The 17,763-nt window shown below is 39.9% G+C and overlaps 1 protein-coding gene across 1 annotated transcript in view; it reads right to left on the bottom strand.

Annotated features, from left to right (window-relative positions):
• Nucleotides 1-7,379: 7,379 nt before the first annotated feature.
• CC2D2B (coiled-coil and C2 domain containing 2B) overlaps nucleotides 7,380-17,763 on the bottom strand; it is a 114,193-nt gene continuing 103,809 nt past the window's right edge. The window contains exon 36 of the mRNA XM_077822854.1: nucleotides 7,380-8,643. Within this exon, the coding sequence (XP_077678980.1) occupies nucleotides 8,455-8,643 (189 nt within the window). The 3' untranslated portion in view covers nucleotides 7,380-8,454. The remainder of the gene's footprint in view (nucleotides 8,644-17,763) is intronic.

The raw sequence follows: 17,763 nt of genomic DNA, 5'->3' as shown, positions 1-17,763 counted from the left end.
CTGCTCTCCTGTGGCAGGAGTTATAAATAGACTTAGGAATACACTGACAACAAAACAGGAATGAAATTGTGCAGGGAGGGTTTTAAAAAAAAATCCACAGCATAAGCCAGAATATTGTACACTTCAACAATATTGTATCCAGGGTACAGCTGCATCTCAGGAAGAAATACAAAAAGTGGTTCTGAAATAGCTTACCGGATCTAGTAAGATTTTTTTTTTTTTAAATGAGTCTTAGTGATAACTCATTATGCCTATAGTAGAACTGTACGGAAAAAGTCAGAATTGAATAGGAAGAGGAACAGCATAGCTTTTGGTGAGCAGAATCCTAAGAACCAGAATTTGGGATCCTTAGCTGAAGTTAGTCTCGCTGCCAGAGCTTACCTGTGAGGCAGGCAGAACAAGAACAAGTGATGTATAGAGGCTGAAACATTTTCCCATGTTTGAAATTTTTTATAATTGCTGTTACAGAACGAATCTTTCTCACATCAAGAATGGGTATGTATATGGAACTATTTAAAATGAGACCCCATTAGTCACTGGGCTTCAAATATTAAGCCAGTCTAGCAGAATCTGAGTTTCTCAGTCATACAGTACAGGCCATGCTTCACTCTACTTCAGTGTTCTTTCCTGTTGATACCTATATACAGCTGTAACTAACTTTACTCACATGAATATTCTGAGTCCAGCAGGACTACTCATCTGATTAAAGTTACGCTCAGGCATAAATGCTTGCAAGAGAAGGTCTTTAATTGTAGAAATATAATTGGCCTTTAGTATAATACAGGTGGAAACCAATTTCTGACCAACTATCAAACTAGAATGATTCAGTGATCAAAAGCCATGTGAATATGCAATAATATAGGTTTGCTTTTAAAAGGGCAATGTCAGCTTAATGAAGTCGGTTACAAGGGAGTTGAAGGTAGATTCATGTAATATCCTTACTGGAGTTTCCCTGCCAGTTTTTTTATTTTTACAATCACGTATTCCAGTTTTGTACATGTTAAAGAAGGGGAGCTGAGTAAATGACGGACTAAGCACAATGCTGTCATACACAAAAGTAAACTATATAGAGCATTCTTTTCTCTGTTTCCAGTAATAGTCACTTTGCTTGTAGTAAAGGTATGTAGATGTTTGATAGCATAAAACTTAAGCTGAAGTATCTTTTCAATGTAGTCTTAACAATAAAGATGCTCTGAGGCGGGGACTTCAAAATTAAGGTGCCATGGTGCGGCACGTTTCGTTATGGGAGGGATGGTTTTGCCTACACCCTTTAGAAAATGCACTGTCGCTGGATAGGTGAAAATTGAGTGGTTGCCAATTGGAGGCTGACATGTGTACCCACAGAGAGCTAAGGGAAAGGCCTGAGGTCTTCAAGAAGAGCAGATAATCTTGAGACTCTGATTCTTCTGGGGACATTCAGTGATGTTGAATCCAAATAGCTAAAATCAAGAGATTTTCTGAGTAACATTCTCTGGTAGATTTCTTCCTGCTGTTGTTAAGGATGGTTTGAATAGCTACTGAACATGTCTGCTCTAGGTTCGACTCCAAATACCAAGTTGTGAGGCAGAGGAAGTCCAGCTTGAAATGTCTGATCTTGCCTGTGTTTTGTGTCAAGAGACCTGGGAAGGTTGGATGCTGATGGGTGGAGTAGTTGACAACTGGAGAAGGCTGGGGAATCAAAACTATCTGGGCCAGCTGGGAGCAAGGAAGATGATCACTGCCCTGTCCTGCTGGATCTTCCTAGAGCTCAGGGTAAGTGATGGGTGGAGCAGTGGGGGAGGAGGGGAAAGCATGTTGTAAGTGTTACATCCATAAGAATAAGAGAGTATCTCCCCTGAAGTCCCAACCTTGAGCCCCCCTGAAGTAGTAGATCTTGCATTTCCTGTTTTCTTGTGATGCAAACAGATCCCAGGAGGAAGACCCCTATTATCTGCATACAGTCTTCACCACAGAATCATGTAGTTCTCATTAGTGGTCAAGGGATAAGTGCCTGCTGAGGCTGGTGCCAGTGTGTTGCGTATTGCTGGGAGGTGCACTGCTGATAGGGTGATCTGGTGTCACATACACTAGTACCACAGAGTGACTGCCCTTATGGAAAAAAGAGGCAACACTCATTACCCCTCACTTGTTGATGTAGAACAATGTGGTCATGGTGTCTGACATTACCTGGATGTGCTAGGAATGTATGACCTGTAAGAATTGTTTGCAGGCTTCTCAGACAGCTCTCAGTTCCAGGAATTTTATGTGCATCCTGGACTCCCGGGGAGTCCATGTTCCTTGTGCTGTATGCCCATTCAGGTGGGTGCTCCACCCTACTGTGGTGGCATCTGTGATCAATGTCTCCTGGGGTGGAGACAGTGAGAAGGGGACACATGCACTGGAGAGCATCCTGCACCCTGGGGTGTGGGGAAGCATGACTAACTTGTCCATAGTGTGTCCACTTGGCAGGTGTATTAGCCAAAGCCAAGCTTGTAGACAGTGGAGATGGAGTCTTACAGAAGCTGTCATAAGAACAGGACACCGTGTGGCCCAGGAGGATGAGACATGAATGAACCAACTTTTGTGAGCTCTTTCTGAACTAACTGACTGAATTGTTCATCCACTGGAATCTGTCTTGAGGGAGGTAAGCTCTGGCCCAGACAGAGTCCTGAGGTAGCTCCAATGAATTCTGTGATCTGTGTTGGGACAAAAGTGAACTTCTTTGTGTTCATGTAAATTCCTACTTGTGACAGATATGTCAATTTCCTGCAATACTACTGAAAAACCTTACTGAATGAAGATTACATATCTTTGGAGTCAATTGTGTTAAATGCAAAGATTATATATAATTGTAGGCCTGGATGATCAAAGGACGATAGAGTACTGCAGCAGACAAAAATGATCTTTTGGGACAATATGTGTGAAGTATAATTCCTGGGAAACATACAGGGGGAAGTGAATGCAAATGCCATCCATAGATTATTCAGAAAACCCAACCAATTGACCCTCACCCTAAGGAGAGAACCATTGTCTGCTGATTACCTGTTTCCAAAGGTTGAAGTTCAAAGGGTCAAGATTTATAAAGAAACAGGCTGATCTGTGCAGTAAGAGTGCTTGTTCTGTGCTGAGGCTATTATGAGCTTGTAACCACAGCAAAAACCCTTGGTGGAGTTTGAAGGATTGACTCCCAGCAGAGCCCCTGCTGGTGTTGGAGGGGTGATCTCTAGTAAGCTTATGACCATGTGCATAGGTTTTTATTGTTTTAATGTTTTCTCTCTGTTTGCACCTTGAGAATAAATGTGCTTGCTTAGAAAGAGCTGTCTGGTGACTTATAACTGTAGGCAATTTCATTATTCAGAGCCTTCAAAGAGTAAGTAAAGTGCAGATGCTGGCCTGATTAGACAGTCTAACTTGTTTTGAATAACAAAGTGTAGGGTGTTAACTGAGCATCCTGAAAAAGGTCAGGTCAGGAGGGAGAGACACGGGAGAGGTAACTGCTGAGGAGGTCGAAGCCTATAAGCCGGTGTGCCCTTGTTGGACCATGGAGAGGGAATACAGGTACAGTTGCCCTGAATTATGACTCTAGAAGACTGAGCAGAATTGCTCTTCCATCTTAGATCCCTTGAAGGGTCAGAGCTATAGACAGTGATACAGGGTCTCTAGTGCTAGACAGTAGTGCTGTTACCCAGTTCTACCCAGTCTGTAGAGTCTGGATTTGGGATGGACATTCTTTTTAAATATTAAAATAATTACGTATCAACTTTAGGGGTAGCTTTATCCCTTTGGTTTTCTGTTTTATTTACTTTGTAACGAATCAGGGATATATTCTGACACTAGTGATTGTGGAAGATGGAAGAGAGTAATCAATTTCTGTAACATATGAGGATTAAAAGTGTTGAATGGTACAGAGAAATCCAGCCAGATGTCCCTATTTACATTTTTCTATTTGTTTGATGAAATTAAAAGCAAACAAATTTAAAGAAAATACTTTTTCACATAATGTATTAACCTATGGAACTCAGTGCCACTGGATACTTGCTAGTAGTAGTCAAATAAAAAAAATGATTAGATGCCTACATAAATAAAAACACAGTTTGCTGTTGTTTTAACTATAATTGAATTTCAAGGACTTGCAGGGATTTTACTCGATCCTGTAAAGCATCCAGCTTTGACCCAGGATATCAAACTAGAGGGATGATGGGTTTGCTCAGCAATTGCAGTTCTCCATAATTCCTACAAGGTGGAGGCATGGGGCAGCTTGAGGTGGCGGCTATACTCTTCTGTTATGTGGATAAACAGCACTAGTCTACAGTGCTGTCAAGCAGGCAACTTTCACAAGCATTACATCCCTTGCACTTTTTTTAAATTAAATTTTGTTTCCCCTCATATTTCACTGCTGTAAATTTACTAAAGTCAAATTTGAAGAATTAGTTTCTGATTAGTATATGATAAATCAGGACAGTCTAAATCTTTGTACTAAAAGTCTGCTTAAAAAAACTGAAAATGGCTCTGCATGTCATTTAAATGAGTCACTTACCAACTGTGGTCTAGCTTCTAGCACAATAAATAGAATGATCTGACATTCTCCAGCTACTCCTACAGTACCACCTTCAAACTGAACAAAATGCCTTTAAACCAGTTGGTCTGTTCTACTCAAGTAGTCTCAAAGCAAGGGCTGGGCAAAACTTTTCAACAAACTTTTTTCAGTGGAAAACCATAGGTTCATCAACACCAAAACGTTTTGCAAACTTGTGTTGATTTTGCTGAACTGTTTGTTTAGAAAAAACCTAAGTGTCTGAAAAACAAACATTTTGTCTGGACACTTTTTGAAATGAAATGTTTTTATTTTTTGTTTCAAAATGATGGTATTTCAAAATTTCCTTTATTCTATTTTTCTTTAAGTTCTTGAAATGGAAACGAAACATTTTTATTTTGGCTTGAATGAAACAGTTTCATTCAACCCAAAATGATGCCCCCCCGGCAACTTTGCTGAAAATTTTTTCTTTTCAGTGTGACGTGAGACTTTTTTTTTTCCCCCAACTTTTCAAAATTGCCAGTGAACCAAAAAAATTGTTTGCCCACCTCTACTCAGAGTACTGCAACAAAACTGGTTTTCTCAAATGCTAAGGGGTTTACTATCTTTCTCCTCCTGGACCCTGTGAAACTGAAATAAAATAGTATTATTAAGGTTTCTTTGTACATTTCTGACTTGGAAGAAGTAATTGCATGTAGACTGTAAATCTGTAATCAAAACTGTGCTGCCTTCTTACATTTGACTTTCCTGAATGCTCACAGTCTCAACTTTTGCTTGGAATACTGTTGCCTTCTCTAATTTGCAGAGGAAAATTTCACATTATGTCCTTAACAGAACACAATTATATACCATAAGAGGGGTAGATACCATCTCTCAATAAACCAAAGAAAATTACCTCCCTAAAAAGCAGCATTTATTTTGAATTTTGCAGCATCTATCATTTCAGCAAGGCTTCTCTATGCTTGCCATCCAGTCCTTTATATATTATTTTGGTATTCAATTGGTCTTTTAAAAACACACACACATTTTTGCCTTTATCCTAGACTCTGCTAAATGCCAGCAAAACTTTTTCTTTAAGAATGTGATTATACACAGAAAATTCAACTAGTTCATTAGGCACTAAAATTCCTTTGATATGGAATCCAATATGACTGACCCACAAAGCCCATTGATATACCTTCTATTCCAGGGGTTCTCAGGACAAACTTTTTGGTGGCCTCATACTTTTTCCTAAAATACTTAATTACCTTTAGGAAAAACAAATAAATATGCACATATACATGTCCAAATCATTGTAATTTATTTATTGCTAGGTAGTAAATTGGCTGTTAACAAAGTGGTATTAACAAACATACAAGTATCACTTTTCACGGCGTACTGACTTAGCCCCAGCAAACCTGGGGACAAATTAAGCAGGGGCTAGGGGCAATTGGAGTGGTGGTGCTGGGGGAGACATCGGGGGCCAGAGTGTGAAGCCCCGTGGCCAGAGTGTGAAGCCCCGTAGCCAGAGCCCACTTCCCCACTACCCCAGGGCTGAAGCCCAAAACCTGAGCCCCATCACCTCTGGGAAAGTAGGGAACTCACCAGGTGCCTGCTCTGGTGTTGTGCCCCAGCTGTCTCCAGAGGGGGCAGGGCCCAACACCTGCTTGCAGCCCTAGTAGCCAACACCAAGGCGGTGCATCCAGGAGCAACAGGGAGGGTGAGGGGGTGCTGCTTCTTCCCCTTCTCCACCACAATCACAGCCCAGGGGGCTGTGGCCACAAGAAGAGGCCCTGGTGGCTGCATGCGGCCATGGTGGCCACATTAATTCCATCTTCTTCATTAAACTAGCTCTCAGCTCCTTTCTAATTTCTTCAGCTGTCTTAAAGAAACTCTTGCATATGCTGGTGTACCTGAGCTGACCATGAAAAGCAGATAGGTGAGTTCTGAAAACTGAAATATTGTATTACATATGCATAGAAAAATAAAGAAGTGAATGAAATGTAGTTCTTGCATAATAATCAGAAAAGTGCCTTAAAATCAAAATCGTTATTTGATTACTTACATTTATAAGGTACCTATCATCATGGTATGATGTTAGTTTTGTGATAGGTCTAGCATGTACAATACAATGTGGAATTAGAGGTACATAAAAGACCACAAAGGATGGGTCATTAAAATCATGGACAAATAATGTACTTGAATCCCTTGACCTTCAAATACCATTACTAAATATGAATTACACCTATTGCTTAGAATTCCAAATTTTTCAGACATGCTTCTCAATTGATATTGGAATAATTAGGGAACTGCATTTTGGTCTCAAGAGCAAAAGGTTTCATCAAGCCTTGTGATTATTTAGGACCACAGAGAGTCTGAGACAATTGGTTGCAAGGTAATACTGCAGTTTGAATTATTTCATCCAAAGTTTCAGCCACTTCCTTTAAATTGCAGTTCAACTCTGGTATTTTAGTGCATGTACAAATGGCAAAGTGGAGTTTCCTGTTTATTGTCTCCAATGACCTCCAAAAGTCCAAATCAATTCTGCTGTTTGTAAGCAAAATGATTAGGTTTTCCTGGCTGCGGGTGCTGCAAATTCAGCCTGGAAGTTAAAGGTTAAACCGGTTTCTTGCTGGCTGACACATCACCAACAATCTGCAGATGGAACCTAGCCAACAATTCCGTTGATTAGGTACAAGCCAGAAAAGACTCTAGCTCTTCCAGTGATGTATTAGCTCTGCCAGCCATAGATATGACCCTGAATACACAGAGGATGCAAAGTAAGCATCCTACTCTGACAATAATCAAACTTCAAAACCCAGTTATCAGTGTGCTGTTTTATTTCCACATTGTCCCAAGTGACATCAGCAATGGCATTTTCTAATGTGTTGATAAATATTTTAATATACACAATGAATATTTTTATTCCTTAGTTTATTTTATACTTTATATTTTAAAATTCTATATCAACTATTAATAAACCACTAATTTACTTATCAATATTATAATTTTTAAAGTGTATAATAAAAACATTTATATATTTGACAGCTTTGCTTTATGCTTTTGAATGTTCCCTATAATGAAGTATATTGTTTACAGTTAAATGTTGTATGCTAAAGTTAAACTCGTACAGTTTTAAAAAATTAAACAACGTAAACATTCTGCTAAAGGAAAGTAAGGATTTTCATAACATCGCTTGAACAAAATATTTGTTGTTAATCATTCCACAAAACCTTACAACTGAAAATTAAAAGAATATAAAACATAACACACAAAGTGAACTTCACAAGTTAGCAATGACACTAAGGATCTGTTCCTGTCCCCAATGATTTCAAAGGAGTAGGACAATGCCCTAAGATTTAGGGAAGCCTCTGGATATTAAAGTTGCAAACTTGAATTTTATTCCACAACTTTCACATTCATCATTGTAAACTACTGTGTCTCTACCAGTTAAACATTAATATGCATTCCACAATATTCTACAGCACCTTATTTAAGTAATAGTATCAACTGTGTGTTACTCTTGGAATGTTTGAAATTCACTGTGTTGAGGCAGCAAGACCCTAAATTCTAATACTTCTATAAAACAACCCATTAAGATCTTTCCTCAAAGGGTTTACTCTCTACTCCCCAAGAAATCATTTAAACAACTTCTCTGGACACTAAATATGATCATTTTAATGATTTACAGGAGTTTAATGCTGGTCTCAGATTATTGGGAAATTAGCAAAAATGATAAGGTCAATTTATAATAGAGCTAATGGATCTAATTAGAATTTTTAGAAGCTACAATCTCTCTACAGTAACAAGATTCTATTAATGTACAATAAATAGTACTGGCTTATCTCTTGTGGTATAAAATTAGCTTCTTGTGTCCCAGTTCTCATGCCTAAATAACCATCTTAAACCATGAGAGGTAACATGTAGTAAATTAGTTTAATTATAATTGAATTCAACACTATTTACTGATGACGGACCAAAGAAACTAAGTAGATCCATACAGATAAGATGTTGTTTGGATATGGATGAATATACACAGCAAGAGCAAATTCTGTATTGGGGATTTCTGAAGAATGAATGCCAGTTTGATACACAGCCTCGCTTATTGATGATAAATCTGTGTATGGCATCTGGATAGGGTATCCTGTCACCTAGAAAAATATAGGATTGAAACTATAAGTACAGTTTGAAAGGATTATTTTATGAAACTAAATGCTGCATTATTAATCATAATAGCTTTACGGTTAAAAAATGTTCACATATCAAAAACACTATATGGTATATGCATTTGTCTGAATTTGAAATGAAGCATTTGATAATTCTCTTATGAGTTCTATCAAGTTGTCAAATGATTAAGTAACCAACCTCCCATTTATTAGAAATGTATTTTAGCTCTGAGCTACTGATTCAATGTCAAGATTATATTGTATATTCTTGTATCATATTATAAAACACGCCATAAAAGTTATTGCACTGCATTAAGAAACTGTCAGAAAAATAAAAATTGTTCTTTCTTTGTACTTATTAGCTATGATAACCTGAGAGAATTAAATTCTGGCTCCACTGAAGCCAAAGGGAGTTTTGCCACTGACTTCAATGTGGCCAGGATTTCATGCAGAATATCCAAATTTAAAAGTTTTGTCAGTATACATGAAAAGTAAGCAATTAATTAGGGCTGTTGACTAATTGCAGTTAACTCACACAATTAACTCAAAGTTAATTGCGATTAAAAAAATTAATCGTGATTAATTGCAGTTTTAATCGCACAGTTAAACAATAGAATATCAAGTGAAACTTAATATTTTTAAGATGTTTTCCTACATTTTCAAATATATTGATTTCAATTACAATACAGAATAGAATCATAGAATATCAGGCTTGGAAGGGACCTCAGGAGGTCATCTAGTCCAACCCCCTGCTCAAAGCAGGACCAATCCCCAATATAACGTGTACACTTTATATTATTATTTTTGATTATTTGAACTCTAAAAATGATAAACAAAAGAAACTGTATTTTTCAATTCACCTCATACAAGTACTGTAGTGCAATCTCTATTGTGAAAGTGCAATTTACAAATTTAGACTTTTTTTTGTTACATAACTGCACTTAAAAAGAAAACGATACAAAACTTTAGAGGCTACAAGTCCACTCAGACCTACTTCTCATTCAGGCAATCGCTAAGACAAACAAGTTTGTTTACATATTTAGGACATAATGCTGCCTGCTTATTATTTACAATGTTGCCTGAAAGTGAGAAGAGGCGCTCGCATGGCACTTTTGTAGCCGGCATTGCAAGGTATTTACATGCCAGACATGCTAAACATTCGTATGTCCCTTCATGCTTCGGACACCATTCCAGTGGACATGCTACCATGCTGATGATGCTCGTTAAAAAATAATGCATTAATTAAATTTGTGACTGAACTCCTTGGGGGAGAACTGTATGTCCCTGCTCTGTTTTACCTGCATTCTGCCATATATTTCATGTTATAGCAGTCTCAGATGATGACCAGCACATGTTGTTTGTTTTAAGGGTTTCCTTCCAACTGGTCAGCACATGAAACAAACAAGTACGGAGGTGACCAAAACTCTTTAGTTCTGTCCACATATAAAGCTAATGCTCTTTGAATAGCCAAATTATGTAGTTTATTTCTCTTCATCGTTGTGAGAGTGAGGCATTGGAAAGAAAATTGGTAAATAAGTAGTCTGATTCAAATGAAAATCAGAAACCACTTTGGTAAGAAATTTGGGGATAAAGATGCAAAGCCAATTTGTCCTTACAAAATATAGTGTACGGAGAGTCAGCCATCAGATCCCAGAGCTCTGAAACCCTCCTAGCTGAGGTAACAGCTATTAAAATCACAACTTTCACTGAGAAATGTAACAAGCAACAGATATCTGTGGGTTGGAAAGCATTAATTCTGAGAGAACTAAGTTTTAAATCCCAGGAAGGAATTAGATTTTTAACAGGAGAGAATACTCTGTCCAAACCTTTTAGTAATCTGATAGTTATAGGATTGGAGAATATGGATCTGGCATCTATAGGTGTGTGAAACCCTGAAATAATAGGTTTCAGAGTAACAGCTGTGTTAGTCTGTATTCGCAAAAAGAAAAGGAGTACTTGTGGCACCTTAGAGACTAACCAATTTATTTGAGCATGAGCTTTCGTGAGCTACAGCTCACTTTGAACCCACAGAACTTGCATGGTGGGTGGCTGGGTTCAAAGTGAGCTGTAGCTCACGAAAGCTCATGCTCAAATAAATTGGTTAGTCTCTAAGGTGCCACAAGTACTCCTTTTCTTTTTCCTGAAATAATAGACATATGAGCTAACTGACAAGCCTCTCTCTTTTAGGTGTAGCAAGTAGTCTAGGATAAACTGGATAGGAGCAGGGAAGGAGAAGTGCTTCCCTGCCAGGACCAAACGGAGAACTTCTTCCATTTCATAAGGTATGTATACCTGGTAGACAATTTCCTGCTATTCAAAAGAACATTTTTAACTGCAGCAGAATTCTGATGATTAAACCGCTGAGCCATCCAGGCAGTTAGATGCAGACAGAGCGTTGAGGTACAGAGTCAGCTAACTATTAGCTAGAAAACTTTTAAACTAATTATTTGCAAAATCAGCCTTTAGAAAGTTCTCTAAAGCACAAAAAAGGAAGGTCTGAAGAGTTAACGCTTGCTCTAACCACTGATCTCTGATGGTGAGAAGGAACTGAGGGGGCTGGGGAAGCTCTGCTCCTTTATGCTCTTGGCAAGCAGCACAAGCGTGAGGAGGGTGCATGCGCTGCCTTTATGGGTACCACTGTGGGAAAAAGCTCTTGGGCACTGGTGCACATACACCTAAAGCGGCATGGACATGTGCAGCCACTCAAAGAAGAACAGATTGTGCTAAAAGGAGAACTATCGGACTGGAGGGAGTTATTAGGGGAGTACTTCAAGGACTGGTCTTGGAACTGATTTTATTTAATATTTTAATTGGCATAAAAAATAGGAGTGTGCTAGTGGAATTTGCTGATGACACCAAGTTCAGAGGCATCATCATTACAGAGGAGGACTTGAATTTTATACAGGAGGAAATGGATGACATCGAGGACTGTGGTAATAGAAATGGGATGAAATTTAATAGTACAAAGTGCAAGGTAGTGCAATTGAGAAGAAGGATTTCTGCTGTACGCTGGGGGGAAGGGGTCTTCAGCTGGAAACAACAAAGGAGAAGAAAGACCTGAACATATTATTCCATCACCTGCTGACTATGAGTCTGTTGCCCCTTTTTGACCTGGCTAGTCAAAGTTTGGAGTGCAAGTCTAAGTCCAGTTCAGCATCTATAAATTGGGTCCATTGCCAGTCTATCCTGGAATATGTTTGGTGGTATCTGATATGCCAGGAACACAAAGTCTCCGCAGGTCCCCTGACAGTTCATGTCGGGTTTCCTTTTTCCCTCTGCTTCTAATTCATAGGTGTGCCCTGGCCAGCTCCAAACCGCTTATCAAGGGCTTTTTTACCAGGTGTAGATAACTCAGTCTCTTTTCTGGGGTAAGTTCTACAGCACCATCAGAACTGGTGCTGCTAGTGTTGGCTGCTAGTAACTCCCCTTTCTGTCCATCTTCCCACCCACTGATTTGAGCTCTAATGTTGAATTGAGCCAAATAAGCCTCCCAGGGAGTTTTCCCCTCAAAGAAAGGGGGTTTTGGTATCACTGGAGCTGGGACAGTCTGACCTTTCCCCTTTGGGCCTCTATGGGGTACAGACAGGATAGAAAAGAGGAAGTTACTGATGTGTAATTGGAGGTGTTTTGAGATGTATGGTCCCTATCTGTATTCCACTGTGGGCTTACACATGCACACAGTGTGCCCGGAGCCAGAGAATTTGAAAGTAGTGTCTGCTGGTCTGCACATGCATCCTGGCTCACCTGGTGCCTCCAACCAAAGGGATAAGTGTGGGTGGACTGACCATCTCTCCTGTTCTTTCTATACCATGAATCAGAGAAGAGCTGAAGCAGAAGGGAAGGAGAGCGGGTAGTGGAATACAGATAGGGTCCACACATCTTGAAGAACCTCCAGTTACAGGTCAGTAACTTCCTCCCCTTCTCCGAATTATGGTCCCTATTGTATTCCACTGTGGGTGACTGACAAGCAGTATGTTAAGTAGATGGGTGGTGTAAGGATGTAGATGGTAGAGCTGAGCGGAGGATTGCTATCCCAAAAGAGGCATCAGCAGAGGAGTCTTGCACCAGGGCATAATGTCTCACAAATGTGTGAGCACATCCTTATGTGGCCACTTTACAGAAGTGATGCCATAGTTGTTGTTTGTGCTCTTGTGGAATGAGTCCTTACCCTAGGGGAAGGGAAGGTTCAATAGCTGATAGAGTAGAATGCAGACAGAGATCCATTTGGAGATTCTTTGAATGGAGATAGGGTGTCCCTTGAGTCTGCTATAGCAACGAGTAGTCTTGGGGACTTCCTGCTTGGTTTTATTCTTTGCAGGTAAAAGAATAAGGCCTGCCGAACATCAAGGGAGTGGAGTCTTCATTCCTCTGCAGGAGTATGCAGTTTTGGAAAGAACACAGATAAGTGTTCTTAATCGATTGGTTAAGGTGAAATTCTGAAATGACTTTAGTGTGAATTTGGGATATAGATGCAAAGAAACCTTATCCTTATTGACTATAGTGTAAGAAGGATCTGCCATCATTGCTCCAAACTCGACAACCTTTCTAGTTGAGGTAATAGCTATGAAGAAAGCAACCTTCATGGAAAGGAGAGACATGGAGTAAGAAGCTAAGGGGGCAGGGGAGGCTCATGAGTGCGGCGAGAACAAGGTTCCGGTCCCACTCGGAAGTAAGCTTCTGAATAGGCAGGCAGGTTCTGATCAGATGTTTCTAAAATCTGGTGGTCAGTGCGTACACGAAGACGGAGTAGCCCTGAGAAGGTGGATGCTGTGCACTGATTACTGCCAAGTAGACTTGCAAGGAGCTGATGCCTTCAGAGAGAGGATATAGTCCAAGATGAGCAGAATATCTGCAATTCGTTGGAGAATGCTCCTTTTATGTTTACAAGAAAAAAAGTGCCTCCATTTAGCTAGGTACAGTAACATCTCCTAGTAGTGGCCTTCCTACTATAAGAAAGGATGTCTCACATGGCTGCAGAGCATGAATGTTTTAAGGATGATGCCCATCCAAATACCAAGCCCTGAGGTGGAGAGGATGCAGATAGGGTTGCTTGATCTTGCCATTCCACTGCGTCAGGAGCTTCAGAAACAATGGGAGGATGATTGGTAGTGGGGATGACATGCATAGGAGACTGGGAAACCAAAATTCTCTGGGCCAGTAGGGGGCGATCAGGATGACCTGTGCCCTGTCCTGCAGGATTTTGCTTAGAACTCATAGCAGGAGCAGTAACGGTAGCGAAGGGAAGGCATAATTGAATGGTCCAACCAAGGGAGAAGTAGAGCATTGCCCTGGGAGTGGTGACCAAGGGCTCCTCTGGAGCAATATGTGATGCATTTCTTGTTTAGATCTTCTCATGAAGGCTCCAAGACTTGTTTTAAATTCTTTGCTGAAGCCTCCTGCTCTTGTTTTAGGTCTTGTTTTAAATCCCAGTGACCATTTTTGATTTCTTTAAGCACCTCCATAATTTGTTCCATCTCAGTTCAACAGGAATACCAGCTCACAATTTTTCTCTTGGAACCAGATACTGCTCTTGATACCAGTGTTGCTCCTTTTCAACCTGAGTGGCACAGAGTTTGGGCCCTGGGGGTGTTCCAGTTGAAAGTAGAAACTGATGGAGTCTAGTATTTTCTTTGATGCAATCTTGTTTATTTACAAGGAAACTACAACGTTCTCCTTGTCAGAATGCAGGAGGAACCAACAACAAAAGGAGCAGTTTTATTCATAGCTTATGTCCTCCAAGCCTGTTTAGCTAATACTAGACCCAGAAGCTCCTCTCTAGCTTTTTCCAGAGTCTCACTCTGCTGGACTTTCTTGCCCCCTCTCTCTCTGCGGTCTTGTGTCTGTTCTCAGTTTCTGTGTGTTCTGTCATTCCCCACCCACTACCTGAAACAACACACAGCCAAAAACTCCTGGGCGGGTTCTCACACACTTTTTGCCCTAGGTGGGGGCATATGCTTACAGTTATGTTAAATGAAGGATGAGTTCGCACCTATCAGTCTCAATGGTGTTTTAATGCAATCCATAACAAGGTTTCATCCAGGTCACAACAAGCCACCAATGTGACATGGCCATGGAAAAGGCAAATGTGATCTTAGGATGTACAGGTGAGATATTTTCAGTAGAGATAACAAAGAATTAATGTGATTGTATGAGGCACTGGTAGGACCTCATCTGGAACACTACAATTCTGGTCACTTAGGTTCAAGAAAGATGAATTAAAACTGGAAGAGGTGCAGAGACGGGCAACTAGGATGATCAGAAGAATGGAAAGCCTGTCTTAAAAGAGGAGACAAAACTAGTTTGATTTGTTTAGCCTAATAAAACAAAGACTGAGATGGGATATGACCACTTTCTATAAATACATCAGGGAGTAAACACCAGGCAGGGAGAAGAGTTATTTAAACTAAAGGACAATGTTGGTACAAGAACAACTGGGTATAAACTGTCCATGACTAAATTAAGGCTAGAAATTTTCTAACCATCAGAAGAGTGAGGTTCTGGAACACCCTAACTTAAGAACATAAGAATGGCCATACTGGGTCAGAACAATGGTCCATCTAGCTCAGTATCCTTTCTCTGACAATGGCCAGCGCTGGATGCTTCAGAGGGCATGAACAGAAATCTGATCCATCCCGTCATCCAGATTCTGGCAGTTGGAGGTTTAGGGGCATGAGGAGCATAGGGTTGCATCCCTGACCATCTTGGCTAACAGCCATTAATGGAACTATCCGTGAAGTCATCTAATTCTTTTTTGAACCCAGTTATACCTTTGGCCTTCACAACTTTGCATGGCAAGGTATGTCTACCTTGGAGCTCGGAGGTGTAATTTCCAGCTTGAGGAGACATACCCACACTAGCTCTGATCAAGCTAGAGTGCTAAAAAGTGTAGCCACAGCAGCACAAGCTATGGGAGGGACTAATTGTCCCAATTACACTAAGACACTAACTTCGTACTCCAGGTACATCCAAGACACAAATAGGTACTCAGAGCAGCTAGTCCCTGCTGCTGCTACAGCTACAATTTTATTTTTAGTGCACTATCTCAATCAGAGCTAGTGCAGGTATGTCTCCTCAAACTGGAATTTACACCTCCAGCTTGAAGTGTAGCTATATCTCTAGAGGCATAGCACAGAATCTCACCCAAAGAGGGTATCTTATAATAAATCATTATGAAGAATTTTTAAATAAATTTTAATGTACAGTAACATTTATACTTGTGTTATGAGCAGATGCACAGTATAAAGGGAAAACAATAACACACAAGGGATTACTTATAACTGGAACACAATTCTGCTTTTCTTTCGTAATGTTGATATAACTAGAGTTAGTGCTCTGTTGCTTCCCCAGCCAGCTCCATTTTTCTATTTAATGAATAGATCTTTCAGGAGAATCTATGGAATATGACCATGATAAATAAAATCATTGTAGAAACATTTTCCTTCAAGAAAATGGAATATCCGAAGTACTATGATTTAAAGTGAAGTTACAGAACAGAAACTTTGAAAGCTTAAAAGCCTTTTTTCTGTGATGTATTTTCTCAATCTAAATTCTGTTTTACTGTTTGTGGCAGAAATTGTATGATAACTAGTATACGGAAGATTTTCAGTGAATCTGTGAAAATTTTTGCATGCTTTTGTTTGTGTCTCACTTGGTTAAGATAGCAAAGAGGGATTCCACTGAGTCAGTGGAGCTACTCCAAATATACACTGGAGTAACTGAAATAAAAATCTATCCTACTCTATCGCTATGATATTACATCTTCCTCATTCCCACACACTGTACAAAAGCTGATTTACAATTGTGGTATTTTATTGACTGAATTAAACATGTCCTAAAATAATGATAGTTGTTTAAAACAACAACAACAACAACAACTAAGACTGCCTTCAAACAAATACACCTGGCCATTTCCTAAAATGGGAATCCTGTGGCCACATCAAGCTGTTTTGATCCTCTCCTATTCATGGAGGATGAAGTTCACCCAGAATCAAAAGTCCTATTTCAACCATATTTTGAGGTCTTAAGTGGCATCTAAGCCTCATTTGGCATGTGAGAATATGGGTGAATTTCTCACAGATTGAGTATGGGAAGAAGCCCGCTGATCTCTTTTGTTTGTTTTTTATGTATGCCCTGGATAATCAGCAAACTGAACATTTTTAGGAAGTGGTGGGTTTTTTGGTACTGACCCCCTGCAGCTCCCCAGCCACCACAGGTGGACAGGGGGACCCCCGCAGCTCCCCACTGCTGCAGTGGCAGTGAGATCCCCACTGCTGCAGTGGCAGTGAGATTCCCACAGCTCCCCGCCTGGGAGGGGGTGGGGGACCCTGCACCTTCCCTCTGCTGCTGGTGGCAAGGGGGACCCCAGCCCTCCCAGGTGACCAGTTCCTTACCATTTTGTCACCTTGAAGGCCTTACCCTGGTCCAGCTTCCGTTTACACTAAAACTTATCTAACTATCACTAAGACAAAGTATGTATAAAGTAAGTTACTCTTTTAGCAAACTAAAAGTGCAAAGAAACAGGGGTTCCAACTCAGGCCATGCAGCAGTAAGAGAAAACTAAAGAGGTGTCAACCTGCACTACCTCTTATACCCTCAGCTGAGAGCTCAAGGAGTCGCAATATGTCTGTGCAAGTCAATGGACACTGCTAAGAAACACTTCCGGACTCAAGTGCACCCATGTGTCGAATACATATAGGGACCATCACTTGAAGACGAATAACTAGTACAATCCGTCTAAATGATAACTAAGGAGTAGGAGACTAAATAACCATCTTAACATATCTAAAAGATATAAACAGCAAAGATGGAAATAAGCTGTCTTTCTTGTTCTAAAACATAAAACCAGAAGGGTGAAATTATGAAAAGATATATCAGAAAATAAATTTCCAAATGTGAGATCTGTTATAAGATGCATTCTGGCAAAAACTTTTTTTTACATATTCTAAGTCTGTGGTTCTTATCTTGAGCATTTTAAAGTTATTTTTGTTTCTTTTTTATAGAGCTAGTCATTATTTCCTCCCTTATAATCTGCTGTTAAAATAAAGCAGTATTAAAAGATGTTTGATCATGAATGAGTTTCTGTATTCAGTGCTGCAGCTATTTATA

The sequence above is a fragment of the Eretmochelys imbricata genome, chromosome 7, assembly GCF_965152235.1.
Source record: "Eretmochelys imbricata isolate rEreImb1 chromosome 7, rEreImb1.hap1, whole genome shotgun sequence".
NCBI lineage: Eukaryota > Metazoa > Chordata > Testudines > Cheloniidae > Eretmochelys > Eretmochelys imbricata.
Note: the sequence above shows the minus strand (reverse complement) of the source record. Positions and strands in the feature narration are given on the sequence as shown.